The sequence below is a fragment of the Nanorana parkeri genome, unplaced genomic scaffold, assembly GCF_000935625.1.
Source record: "Nanorana parkeri isolate BGI_ZX_2015 unplaced genomic scaffold, ASM93562v1 scaffold24, whole genome shotgun sequence".
Taxonomy (NCBI): Eukaryota; Metazoa; Chordata; class Amphibia; order Anura; family Dicroglossidae; genus Nanorana; species Nanorana parkeri.
The window spans coordinates 3,272,949-3,287,712 of NW_017306292.1; the positions used below are offsets into that span (position 1 = coordinate 3,272,949).

General features: G+C 42.1%; 1 protein-coding gene and 1 long non-coding RNA gene across 4 annotated transcripts in view; both read left to right on the top strand.

Moving 5' to 3' along the window:
• Positions 1 to 2,033: 2,033 nt before the first annotated feature.
• GABRB1 (gamma-aminobutyric acid type A receptor beta1 subunit) overlaps positions 2,034 to 14,764 on the top strand; it is a 361,839-nt gene continuing 349,108 nt past the window's right edge. For all 3 annotated transcript variants that reach the window (XM_018564670.1, XM_018564677.1, XM_018564662.1), the window contains exons 1-3: positions 2,034 to 2,113; positions 2,176 to 2,267; positions 2,467 to 2,534. In XM_018564670.1, the coding sequence (XP_018420172.1) occupies positions 2,034 to 2,113; positions 2,176 to 2,267; positions 2,467 to 2,534 (240 nt within the window). The remainder of the gene's footprint in view (positions 2,114 to 2,175; positions 2,268 to 2,466; positions 2,535 to 14,764) is intronic.
• The window catches only part of LOC108793676, a 12,934-nt gene continuing 3,035 nt past the window's right edge, over positions 4,866 to 14,764 (top strand). Inside the window, exons 1-2 of the long non-coding RNA XR_001941655.1 lie at positions 4,866 to 4,876; positions 12,949 to 12,954. This is a non-coding gene — a long non-coding RNA (uncharacterized LOC108793676). The remainder of the gene's footprint in view (positions 4,877 to 12,948; positions 12,955 to 14,764) is intronic.

A 14,764-nucleotide genomic window follows, 5' to 3' on the forward strand; every position in this document is an offset into this window, starting at 1 on the left:
AGCACACACACACACACTGACAATATAGCTGCTGTGAGCCCACCCTTTTATACAGTAGAAGGGTGCTCGGTCATCCATTCCTTCAAAATGTTGGCTCCTATGACTCAGCTTGTGTGAAGCTTGCGCACACCGGCCCGTCCGGCTTTTATCTTATAAACATGCTACACACCCGCCGAAAATCGTGCGATTCTCGGCAGGTTTTCAAACATGTTCCTAAGATAAAAGTCGTGCGACCTTACAGTAGCAGAGGTCTCCCACACACCTTACAATAATCGTACGATCGCGGGATTTCCCGCATTTATCGTACGATTATCGTCAGGTGTGTGGCCACCTTAACACAGACCACACTGCTCAGTCTATATATATATATTTGTACTCAGAGTCTACTTACCTGATACTGGAAAGCACTTGCCCGGCAGCAACGTGGGGAGCCGCTGTCCGCGACTGCTCGCTTACTGTCCATGGGGCTATCGCCAGACCAGATGGCTGGGTGGCGAGTTAGTAAGCGTACGTGCATGTAACGCGACGACACATGAATGAGGCTGAGGAGCGAAAACAGGTTCTATACATCATACAGATGCGCTACTTTACAGTCAGTGAAAGGGGACCCCCCAGGCACCATATTTAAAGGAATTTTTAATTTTTAATGTTTCATTTTTAGTGATGTTAAATCACTGCTCCTTTAAAATTTGTATTTTTTAAAAGTGTTTTTTTCATTGATGCATGTCCCCCATGACAGTACCCGGATCCCCATACACTTTTTATGGCCAATACATTGCATATAAGGCTTCAAAATGGGGACATTTAATTTTCCGAGTTCTACCCCCATAGACTTGCATTGAGTTCTAAGTTCGAATTAGAACTTTTTCCATGTTCGAAAGTTCGAATTAGAACGGAACACGGGGGTGTTCGGCTCATCCCTACTCTCTTCCAGAGTGCATGTTTTAGTAACTGCAAAACTGGCACATGATGCTCTTCCAAATTGTATTCCACATGCATCTGTACAAAAAACAACCGCTGACATGCTTCTACCTTACTCGGCCTTAGCCACCTTTGAAACTATACAGAAAAATGTGTAACTCTACGGTGAAAGTTGTGTGAATCTGAAAAGACCCCTTGATAAGCATCATAAAAAAAATATGAATACTAAGGACACCATTGAAATGCTCACATCAGAAACAGCATTATCACTGATCATCTATAGACTGTCCAAATACTGGAGACTGTATAGGCAAGCATTACCATAAGCAGCAAAGGAGGGGATTGCGAAGTGTGCTGCTACATCAGTCCAAACAATGGACAGTAATAGCAGCGTGTCTAGCGCTTCTGCCACAGACAGCTGTAAAAAGACTTTGTAAGGTTAGAGTTAACTTGTTTCACAAGAACAATGTACGGTCCTGGGAGAAAAGCCTTGACCGGATACTTGTTTCACCCTCAGCTTTTACTGTAGGAAGTATCTGATCGGCAGCGCGCACAGGAGATGGCCACGCTGATGGGGATGCTGGGGATGCCATATTGCACGTAACACCGAACGTATCTCTCCCAGAACAGCTTCCTTGGGAATGGCTGCTGGCTGCTAAGGAACACCGAGCTCGGGAAAAAGACGCTGGGAGCCTATGTTGGGAGACTACTTCGCATTCTGATCAGCAGGCTCCAGTGATACAGCACGTACAGGATCTACTACTACAGCAGATTGCAATCAGAGCCATGCTTAGACCATTTCAGCAGTCCAAGGAGATCAGCTTGTCCAGAGCACTGAGGTTTGGGCAGTAACAGCACCCCTTGCATCTTTTTATATGGACCAAGCAGGGGTATAAGCAGAACGTATAAGGATCTGGATCCGTGGATGTTTTTTTTTTTCTCTTTTCAATTCTCACAGAGGGAGCTTTTTCAGCAAACGGTGTCTGTTGATGCTGCTTGCAGTGCGCATGTGCCGTCCTATTAGGAATTATCACCTTGCTTCAGACTTTAGTTGCATTTGTTGAATCTTTCTCATATTAAGCATCATTTCCTTTATTTAGTTACATTTAGTAATGTGGACGCTCCAAGACAGAGGCTATTTCGGGATTGTGTCTTTTCCTATGATGGTAGCCATGGTGTGCTGTGCTCAAAGGTGAGATGTGCGGCTGCAGATATGCGAGTCTGACATGATTTTTGATTACTGTTACCCTCCAGCGTTAATGAGCCCAGCAACATGTCATATGTGAAAGAGACAGTGGATAGATTGCTCAAAGGCTATGACATCCGTCTGAGGCCAGATTTTGGAGGTAAAAATAACCATCTATGGTCATATTTTATCCATGTTAATAACATACCCATTTTCTGTGCTTCTTGTTGATGCACACTGCACATTGACTGCACACGTGAATAAACAACCAGCACCAACAATCCATCTGAAAAATGATGCCAGAATTAATATGCAAATGGGTGCTGTGACACGTCTGTCTGTTGCTTTCTCTTTCACAGGCCCTCCTGTTGAGGTTGGAATGAGAATAGCTGTGGCAAGCATAGATATGGTCTCTGAAGTCAACATGGTGAGTACCTCCTTTGAATTAAACAGAAGCTAAAGTGCGCAGAGGAAAAAAAAAAAAAAAAGGCTTGTGTTTACTGCGCTGAGTGCAGCAACTTTGTGTCAACTTGGTTTGCTCTCAGGAGCAAGAGGTGGCTTCAATCATCAGCTGGTGTTGTAAGTAATTGTTCCTCTGATACACTCATGCATACAGCTATATACAATGTGCTATCATACATGGTATTTGTACAATAGGCTACCACTGTTCAGCATATCTAATAAAGCAAATGGCAATGTGCTAACCAAGAGCGATCCATCAGAACTCATGTTTCAGTAAAATGAAATCTGATTGGTTGCTCTGCTTTATGACTCTTTGCACATTCTCTTTCCACTTTTAAACATGCCTGCATTGTTTGTATTGTGTTCTTACTATTACAGTACCATGGACAGCACCATGTGTTTTCTGCTTCTGGCCCTTGACTTTCTGATCTGGGGAAAGGAGTTCATGTAAGCATTGGAGATAATTGACTAAAGCAGAGATTGTTCACAAAAGCTAAGCGAAATAACAAGAAAATTAGTTCACTCTGAATACATAACCATATGTAAGGGAAGTTCAAAGCAAACAGGATTGTTCTTGTACATGATATAGCTTCACTTTATCCACTTCACTGAATTAATTTTTTGCTTTGCTTAGTAAAAGTTGTCTCCTCCTTTGGTAGTTCCAGCTTTATGTATCATAATTACGGATGGGAACATAGAGTAATAAATATGAGGTATGAGAAACTGTAGACCTCATTTGGCCATGTCAAAAAGTTTTGGTGGGTGGCATCCTTCAAAGAGAATTTGCACCTTTACATTGAATGAGTAATCCTAAATCATCTAGTATACATGGTACTTTATGGAAAGGAAAATGGATATTTACCAGTAACATTTCTGAATATTGAGAAACACAATTCAGATTAAGTGTGACGCTCCATGTTTTCAGCCATTTTAGGCTAACAAAGGCTTATCAATGCAAGGTGGAGATGGTCTGTTATGAGATTAACAGGCAATGTTTCCCAACCCATAATGATGATGTTATAGGAAATATGTTGAGGGGAATTTATCAAAACTGGAGCAGACAAAATCTGGAGCAGTTGCCCATGGCAACCAATCAGCTTCTCTCTTTTCAAATCTTAACTGAACAAACTGAAGAGAGAAGCTGATTAGTTGCCATAAGCAAATGCTCCAGATTTTGTCTGCTCCAGTTTTGATAAATCCCCCCCCCCCACCCCATAGTGTTTTATCAAGTTGTGAACATGTACACAGTAAATATTATTAAAGTGCTTTTATATTGACAGAATTGTATTTAATGTTGGCAAGCTCTTGAACCTAAAATAATGCACACATGTTAATGGTATGTTTATTAATTTCGGACCAATAAGTTATGTTTATACTGGAGGTTTTATTAATTAAGTACACAACGTTTGGACAAAGTTTCTTATTTACTCTTAACGTGTATGTAAACCCTAACAATGAACTTCTCTTATTTGCTCTTTTTTGGTCTGTTAAATATACTATAAGAGTTTTGTTATATCTGCTGGATAAGTGCAATAAAAAAATGAAAAAAAACCTATTGACCTTGTCAGAGACTTAGAGTTATCCTGTATCCTCTGAAAACATCCTGTGTTATCTCAAATAGCCTATCTAGCCCTCCTAGGTCTTATCATGGACTACAGACAAATTAGCTAATTATTCTTTATGTTGTAGATCTATGAGATTGTGAGGATTTCAGTGGTTTAGCAAAAGACAACTGGGCAGGGCTGACACTGCTCAGGCCACAACAGCGCCTAAAGTGTAGTTAGCATTTAGCAATATGAGAAAACCCCACTACGTGTTTGTTATGCGTTCCTATTCACACGCCATACCTAAAAGTAATTTGTTCAAACATATTTATTTCCTTTTGTGTCTGTGTAGCATTTGATAGCTTCTCTCTCAATTTCCAAGTGAAAGAAAACTCTGGCTGTCGTAATAGAAATACTAGGGACAGACTAAGCCCTATCCCTGAGCATTAACAAATAATGCTTCTAGAGCTCTAACCCTTTGTTAGGACAGACATTGTTTAAATCCAATTGATAGTAAGATCTGCTGCCACAGTACATACAGGGTTAATTATGTTAACATTAACCTGAACCCCCTTGCATCTCAGAACACATTTTCTTTTAGAATAGAGCATGTATTGTGCAAGCAGCAAAAAAAAAAAAAAAAATTAAGTTGTACTATGTGAATGAGAAACATGTAACAAATATAAAATAGGTGTTATCCCAATTTGGCGGCAAAGTTAAAAATACATTTTAGCTGTACTAGCAGGGTCCTTAACAACCTCCCGTCCATGGCCGTTTGTGAATGGCCAGACGGGAGTCTGCTAAGAGCGGTAGGGTGCTTAAGACGTCCTGCCCCTCTCGTGTCCGGCGCTCGGCGCGCACACGAGAGGGGAAACTGTGAGCATGTAAACAGCCAGCGTCTCTAGAGACGCCCGATCGCTTGCAGGAGCTGCGGGTGTGCGCCCCTCCCCCCATACCCCGCCTTCTCCTCGCTGCCGGTCCCGTGATCTGCTGTGACCAGTGCGGCTGGGACCGGCACGGCGACGCTCTTAACAGCAGATCAAAGGGAGATCATTACTCGATCTCCCTTTGATCTCGTTTCCTGTCCCTGAAAGCAGGAAGTGATGTATATTACATCACTTCCTGCATTCGGTGTCATTCTCCGGTGCTGAACACCGGAGAGAAGCTGAGGAAGCAGATCTCTGCTTCCTCAGCTTCTCTGGGGGTCCCTAGGTTACATCAGAGGTCTTGGAGACCCCTGATGTCTCCATAAAGAGGACCTGTTTGGTGAACTGGCTATCACATAGGTGATTTCTTAGTACCTTATGTGATAGCAATAAAGTTAAGTCTAAAAAAAAAAATTAAAGCATTAAAAAAAATAAAGAAGCTAAAAAAAATATTTACAAATATGCAATTTTAAAGCTTGACATGTTTAGTGTCTATTTACTCGACGTGACCCCGACTTTTATATTGTACCAAAAAATTGGGGTAATAATAAATGTTTCATAACATTTTATAGGGAAACATGTTTTTTTTCAAAATTTAGGATACTTTTTTTGTTATATAGTAAAAAATAAAAACCCCAGTGGTGATTAAATACCACCAAAAGAAAGCTCTATCTGTCCCCAAAACATGGTATGAAATTAGTTTCAGTACAGAGTTGTATGATGGAACAAACGTCAGTCGAAGTGCCGCAGCGATGAATACTGAAAAATGGCCTGGCCAGGAAGGGGGTGGAACACCTGGTCTTCAAGTGGTTAAAGCAATAAAACATGAAGAATTGTACATGTACGGCAGACATGTACTGCATACCTTTTCAAAGCACTGTAGTGCTTTAAAAATGCCACAGATATTGTATATGTTCCGTAATTAAAGGAGTTCTGATGTCAGAGCGTATACTATCCTGCTATAAGATCAGCATTGTGATAGGAATACATACTAGAGTTGTTTTTGATAATGGAATCAAAGTTTATTTTATGTAGTGAGTGCTACTTTCTGTCTGCCCATCGCTTTCACCAGCTTCCAGGATTTCCAGAGTGCTTTGCATCTCTTTCCCTGCTGCTTGATGTGATGCAACCTCAATTTCTCAAGACTACATATCCCATAATGCATTGCTACCAGCTAGCAATAATAAGGCTACATTGTAGGTGTTTTTTGTGTTCACTGTGAGAGAGGAGAAAGAGTTGCAGTTTGGACTGCAGGCTTTGTGAGCGTGGTGACACAAGGAAGTGCATATTTGTGTCACTGCATTGAGGAAGTTTATCCTATGGGCATCCTTAATAAGTACGTGTACAAACCTCTAGATCAATATGATTATTAGTGGACAAGTGCATTCTGTTTTGGACGAACTTGCTAAATCACAAAATTCTGTTGATTGGGCAGTTCATCTGAATCTAAAATAACAAATTATTATATGCCCGAATATACAAAACAAAACTATATGCAGGCATACAATATTTCATTTTGTATGGGCACCGGCATCTTGCTGCGTCCAAGATAGCGGTACCTATGTATACATGTGACGTCACCCGACCCCATGGTCCCTGTCTGTGTTGTAAAGTAGTCACCGCTCCAAGCTCGCTCCTGTGATAGACTACAATCTCAATACAAATAAGTAAACTAAATGTGAGATTGTAGTCCATCACGGGAGCGAGCTTGGAGCGGTGGCTACTTTATAACACACACAGGGACCATGGGGAACAAAAGTAGTCACCCTCCAGAAGGAAGGACAGTGTCAGCACCAATTCAGAGATGATTTGAGGATCTACAGTAGAGTTATACACAAACAAGATACATTTCTGTTAATAGGTAAAGTACTTGAATGCATTTTTAAGATTTCATTCCTGGGTTTAGTGTCACTTTAAAATCAAGACCAACATAAACCTGCTGTATATACACATTTTTCATTACACGTTTTACTATTTCTTTTCTTAATATAATGTATAGTGCAGTTATATGAACTTTAAAATACAAATGAGCTTTCATGTTGCTGTGACACCTCCACAACTCTCAACATGCATTGCTACAGTGTCATGGGGCAAATGCAGTGGGTGGGGGTGTTGATATAGGCAGTGGTTGGCCTAAGAAAGTGGTTTATTGCTGGTGGGTCACTCATGAGCAGGGAGCTGGGGGCTGGTAGTGTTTCTCATGTAAATGATTAAAGTGGATGTAATGGCGGGAGTAATGAAAAAAATGTCTGGAGCACCTGCACAAAATATATCAGTAACATGAACAATTTTACTGTGATTTCTCTCCATTCCACGAACAGTATGCTTGGAAACTTTTATTCTAGGAAGTGTTGTCATTGAGTTTGGAGTTCAAAATTAGGAACAAGATCAAGACAATTTTGCTTTATTTACACATCTTTGCTATTTTTTTTATTGCTATCATTTTTAGTAAAGCCATATAAACGTCATGTGACACCTATGCCTTGTTGATATGGATTCTTGCTTACATTAGAAATTTATGTTTTGTCTTACTTGTCTATGGGCTGATGCTGACTGATATGGTACATAGTGAATTTGAAGTCAGCTCGTTAGTATAACCAGCTGAACACTAAGCCCTCCTGTGCTCAAAGCTGAACTCCAGACAAAAGGTGCCCACACACCTTACAATAATCGTACGATAATACGATCGTTCCATTATCGTAAGGTGTGTGGGAGCCGTGCGACCTCTGCTACTGTAAGGTTGCACGACTTTTACCTTAGGAACATGTTTGAAAACCAGCCGACCATCGTACGATCTTCGGCTGGTTTGTGGCATGTTCGCAAGATAAAAGCCGCACACGCCGGTGTGCGCAACTGCCCGTTCGGCATTGCGGTCATCGGAAGCCCGCCCCTCAGTGGGGTGGGCTTGCGATCATCACAAGTACGATATGCCTGTCCAAGGTAGGCAGATCATACGTTTTTTTTTTATTAACTTACAACCAGGTTGTAAGGTGTGTGCCCAGTCAAACAGGGAAATATACAAATGGAATAAACATACAGTATCTGAGCTCTGCTGTACAGGGACTACAAGAGACTGATACGAAACTAAAGGTACTGACATTGCTTGCATTTACAAAATATATATTAGTGAAGATGTGTTATGGTTACAGTGCTGCATTTTTATTTTGTCTTTTATATCTGCCTGGAGTTCAGCTTTAAGTGTGAAAATTTACAGACAATATAGTCTTTAATTCAGGTTAAAATGTTCCTGTTATCATTGTACAGTAGCTGCATTTATTTGTGAAACATCATTATTATAAAAGGAGAAGTATTGGGAGAGTAAAATGTACTCATCCCAATACAACAAACTCTCTGTTAACTGGTATTCAACTAACTTAAACTCTCATTAACCGGCAAAAACCCCCCACAGTGCACTCACTGTTCTGTCATTCCTCTGCGACTTTGTAGGAGAGGGAGAGAGGGCTCTCCAGAATGGGAGGATAGAGAGGGTAGAAGATTGGGGCCAAAGAGTGTGATTTCCGCTGGTACTGTCCCTGTGGGAAGCTGTGACTGTGATCGAGAGCTGTGCATATGCTCCCCCCTAGATCACTCCTACTACTGTACTGTAGGCTCATGGAATACTGTACAGTGCATTGTAGACATGGATCCCAACCTGAAATAAGTCATTTCAGGGAGGTGCCCTCTGTTAACCGCGGTGCAACAACAAGGACGAGAGCACCCCCCTGAAATGATGGCAGATAGCAAAGAAGCTAAACCCCCGAAATGACGGCAGATAGCAAAGAAGCTAATGGCATAAAACGGCATAGGAACTAATAGCTAGATCAATATTGGCTATTTCAATTTGCAAAAGCCAATAGCAAGCTGTCAGTCAGCAGAGGTGGACCTGATGGAGAACTTCAGGTCCACCCTGATTGACAGCAGCAGTAGTCGGGTGCAATAGCTAGTCTGCTATTGGCTATTCCAAATTGAAATAGCCAATAGCAATCTATTGGCATTAGTTCCTATGCCTTTTCTTTTTCTTACTGATGGCGGCCGGCAGCCCTGATGTCAGAAAAAAACCAAAACCAGACAGCACGGAAAGGTTTACTCTGCTAGATCGAGCAGAGTAAACCTTTCTGGGAGAAAATGTTTCTCTCCCAGGTGTCCGGGAGCCGCTAACTAATAGCGGGAGACTACCGGAAAATCCGGGAGAGTTGAGATGTCTGTTGTAGATCTCCAGTCGTGCTGTCAGACAGTCCCGGGGCACACCAGGCCATAAGTAAGCTCACGCCTCTGTATGTTCTGTTTCCCCAGGTCAGTTGGGATCTACTATACAGTACAGTGTTACAGCACCTGTATTACAGCACTAATGCTAACCAGGGTTGCACGCAGGTTGCACCAGGGCTGCATGAAGGTCTCATCAGGGCTGTGTTTGGTTTTCACCAGGGCTGCATGCAAGTCTCACCAGGGCTGCAAGTGTGGTCCGACCAGGGCTGCATTTGGGTCTTGCCAGGGCTGCGTTTGGGTCTCAACAGGGCTACGTGCAGATCTCACCAGGGTTGCATTTGAGTCTCCCAGGGCTGTGTGCAGATGTGGCCAAGGCTGGGTTTTGGTCTCACTAGGGCTATGTTAGGATCTCACCAGGGCTGCAGATCTCTCCATAACTGTACACATGGGTGCCAGGCTCTCCAGGGCTCTGCAGGTGGATGCTAGGCTCTCCATGGCTGAACAGGTGTGTGCTGGGCTCCAGGGCAGTACAAGTGGGTGTGAGGCTGTCAAGTGCTGTGCCAGTCTCTGTGGGCGGCGGGAAGGAGTAGATGAGCGGCCGGACCGGCACTGTCAAAGACAGCTGCTGTGAGGTCCCCAGCATCGGCCCCTGATACCGATACAAGTAGACATCCCTATTTATATGCATGTAAAAACAGGTTCCTTTGAGAGACAGGCTCTGCCATTATTAGAAATTCCGTTTAATTGTATCAGTATGCTGGAATATCCCTGCTAAATGATAAACAAGTTCTTTATTTTCCCATAGTTATTATTTGCACATGTGAATTTGCAGAGAATAAGTGAGCTAAAAAAGACCTTTTGTCTACAGGTGAAATGTGTTATCTATACATCTTAATCATACAAAAACTTTGAAAGGTTGTTTACAAGATGATTTTTTTCTTGGACTTTGGCCAGAGTATAATTTTGTTTTTGGACAGTTTTTCTATTGTCCATCAGAAGAGTGATGTAGAGTTGACATAATGATATTCTCTTAACGTGAGATTGTAGGTTCAACTTGGCTTTTAAGGAGGCTCAAGGTCCATAAAACAGGCAATTTATAATTGTTTTATCTTCAGGCCACCTGCAGATCCCCAAACTCCTCACATTCTATTAGACATGTGTTGACCACACAAGTTACTGGAAAATGATAGGCCCAGCACTAGCTAGCAAGGCTACCCATCCCATTTGGCAGCCTCCTGATCCTTGGAAATGCACAGGATCCGGAGGCTGCCATATAAGATAGGTGGCCTTGCTAGCCAATAGCAAAGCTTGGGTTTAGTAGAAGGAGGGCCAATAATCAGGCGGCAATCTGTGTAGTTGATTGTTCCTTGAGTGCTGTGGTTACTGCTTCCCCAGGTGGAGGTATCTGGTTTTTAACCCTTACATGGTAAGGTGGTCTTCAGAAACATGTTGATTGCAATCATTATTTTAAAAACAGTATAAAGGAAAAACATTCTGAGCTAAAGATAACTAAAGAGCAGGAATGGGGAAACTGGCAATGATACTAAGAACCAGAAAAATATTATTAAAAATGTAATTTGTGTAGTGTTAAAATATAGCTTTGGCAACACAGTTTGCTTGCCAAAACTATACTTAAAAGAAAACAATGGCCCAACTTTTTTTGCCATAGTTCTCTTTAGGTTCACAGGAGGACATATTCTAAACATATAGACATATTCACATAGCTATGTCCCGCTATATGGTGACAGTGCAGAGCCGTGCTGCAGCCGGGACGGATCCCGACAATATTGACAGCTGGTTCTGCGCCTCTAGAGGCAGAGCCAGCTGTACCCTCCCCCTCCCCTGCCTGTTCCTCCAGTCAGTGCTGATGGAATGGAGAGTGGAGGGGGGAATCCCTGCAGGGACCCGGTGACTGACAGTCATCACTCTCTGCAGGGAGAAAACCGGGATCTACTCAGTGGTTTGTGATCACTCAGTTCCCGATCTTAGAGCCGAGTCTCAGCTCAGTGTCGCGCGTCGGCTATATTTATGGGGATGTAATCCACTCTCCCCATAATTCCTCTTTAAATACTATGCAATTTGATTGCAACTAGTGTGAAAAGAACAACCTTTTTAATAGTTTGTTTACCGTATTTTTCGCTCCATAAGATGCACTTTTTTCCCCCAAAAAGGCGGGGGAAAATTTGTGTGCATCTTATGGAGCGAATCCCTATAACAGACGCTGGAACATGCAGTTTCGAGCGCCGGGCGAGTAATTTTTTGTACATTTAGCCCTGCTAAAGCAGAGCTAAATGTACAGTGGGAGCAGCTGCTCGTTTAATACAAGTGATCTAACCAGATCACTTGTATTAAAACTGAGCGGCAGTGGCGATCGTGTCCGCCCAACCTCCCCCCCCTGCCTGCCATGGTTTTTGCATAGGAGCTTACCATAGAACCCATAGAGCAGACAAAGAACTTCCGTTCTTTGTCTGCTCTGTGTGATCACTGAGACCGTGGCGCTGTAATCACAGGGGATCAAAGGGGAATCGCTACCTGTCTCAGCGGTCACTAACTGCAGCTTCTGTCACAGCTTCTGTCACAGAACCTGTTACAGAACCTGCGTCCTATGGTCCGGTGCGCCTTAGGGAGCGCAAAATACGGTAATTATAACACACAAGGCAGAATTATTTACAATTGTATTGTAACATCATTTGTACAAAGTTAACTTTGTAAAGTTTTCCAAATTGAATAAACTAGAAATATCCTTCATTACTTTTGCTGAATGTTATACAGGATATTTCACAACCTTTCTTTATATGCATTCTGAACTAAAATAGAGAGAAGAGTCCTGATATTAGTGATTTTTTGATCCTCATGGCCACTTAGGCTGTTAATTAGGCTTGGTATGCAAGGGTGCTTTTAAAGACTGTTATTTCTCTTAAGCTTGTCAAAGTGAGATACGTGATATTGTCATTCTCCTGTTATATGTGTTTTAAATGTCTATATATGTCTATATATGGAGAGTGTGTGTCCACTCCCCTTTTACACTGTATGCACCAATATAAATCCTATAAATGTAAACATTTACAGCGCATTTGTCTGTCCATGAGGCTGAAGTCCTGTCTAATTTCAATAAGGATATGGTATATACAGTATCTCAGAAGTGAGTACACCCCTCACATTTTTGTAAATATTTTATTATATCATTTCATGTGATGACACGTTGCTACAATGTAAAGTAGTGAGTGTACAGTTTGTATATCAGTGTACATTTGCTGTCCCCTCAAAATTACTGCAACCATGTCCTGTGGTTTGATGAGACCAAGATAAACTTGTTTGGTTCAGATGGTGTCAAGCGTGTGAGGCGGTAACCAGGTGAGGAGTACAAAGACAAGTGTGTCTTGCCTACAGTCAAGCATGGTGGTGGGAGTTTCATGGTCTGGGGCTGCGTGAGTGTTGCCGGCACTGGGGAGCTACAGTTCATTGAGGGAACCATGAATGCCAACATGTACTGTGACATACTGAAGCCGAGCATGATCCCCTCCCTTGGAGACTGGGCCGCAGGGCAGTATTCCAACATGATAACGACCCCAAACACACTTCCAAGACGACCACTGCCTTGCTAAAGAAGCTGAAGGTAAAGGTAATGGACTGGCCAAGCATGTCTCCAGACCTAAACCCTTTTGAGCATTTGTGGGGCATCCTCAAACAGAAGGTGGAGGAGCGCAAGGTGCCTAACATCCACCAGCTCCGTGATGTTGTCATGGAGGAGTGGAAGAGGACTCCAGTGGCAACTTGTGTAGCTCTGGTGAACTCCATGCCCAAGAGGGTTAAAGGAGAACTATGAGATGAGTGATTTCCACTCACCTCATAGTTCTAGCCAACCTGTGACAATGAGGAAGAGGCACTGAGCTGCAAAGGGAAGTTCTGCCCAGCATGAGAAGACATGAGAATTTAAAAGGAAGAGCAGCAAAGAGAAGGGAAACAACCATGGATTACAGTAAGGTACACATTACCGTATTGTTTTATGTTAAAAAATCTGAGGGTTTAATGTCACTTTAAGGACCTGACACAATTCTATGAGAACTCTCATCCTTCCTCCTAGATTTTCCTTTGCATACACCTTAATCATGTTACTCATGCACAATTAGGCCTCACACACCCTCAACTAAAGACTCTTTTATTGAAACATTACATCAGAACTGGTGATACAACACAACTGGTTTCTAAGTTATTTTTCTGTACTCCTGGATGCCAAACAAGATAGGCTGCACAAAGCACAAAGTAAGTGTGCGACTAATATACCTACACTGACTGAGGACAGTTGGCAAGAATTTGATTCAACATATATAAAGTCACTGATCTCCTCGAGAGGCAAATATACTACACTCTGGTTAGATTGAAATCACTGGGATTAGCCACTTCTGACCTATGCGGTGAGAGTGTGGACTTCTTCCATGCAGTATGGCAATGGAGATATATTTGTGAATTTTAGCAACACGTGATTAGTTTCAATTGCGGACGCCCATGGTTTTCCTAATATCCTTAGTCCAGAATTGTGCCTGTTAGGTCTTTGTGAGAGTTGTATTGAGTTGTGATGCCAAACTAGCTGACTAAAGTACCCCCATCACAACTAAATACAACTTGCTGCAGGGATTGTAGTCCACATACATGATTTCTTTCAATAAGCCCTGATAAAGTAGGTGTGTTTTGAACCCCCAAAATGTGGTGACTACTTTTCTTGAATGTCACCTGACCCAAATGGAATAAAATTGTATCTGGACTTTTTTAATTGGTGAAGCACTTCAACTCCTACATCTACTGTGTACACTGTCGAGCCAAGGACACTGTGGAGGTCTTTTGGGTTGCAGAAACTTTCTACCCGTTAGCCAGCCCAAACATATTTACACCACTCAACTACTGTTGAATTAGAAACACCAAGAGAATAACCACATGGGTCCATCACTTTCATTTCACAATTCCAAAAACCTTTCTTCTTACAGGTAATTTGTTTAATCGGGATAAAAGCACTGGTAAAATGGTGGCCAGAACGTGCTGCTGTGGCTTTTTTGTGATCACAGTAAGTTCTTTTTGTGGCCTGGAGTGCAATTTAATGGACTGCTGGCAACTGATAAAGTAATGTAATGAATCAATGCCCTTTCCCTTCTGAATTATAAATTATATCCTCTGCATATATGGTGTGCTATGCAGTAATTGAATTACTTTTGTTGGAGGTGAAGTTTTAATGACAGAAAGTTTCCTTACTGTTGTTCACTGGCACCGGTGTGCATATTTGTCCTACATAATGTCAACAGACCACCCTCCTGGTCCAGACAAGACAGCTTACAAATCACTTTTGCAGAGGGAAGGACTAGTAATGGCAAAAGACCAAACTTACCACTGTGAATGTATTCTTAATCATGTAGAATGTCACTAAAACTCCACACCCCTGGTTTCTCTATTCATTCCAGTAAAAGAAAAAGTATAGTGTTTTTTAAATCAAAATGAAAACAAAATGGCACCAAGATGCGCTATATATA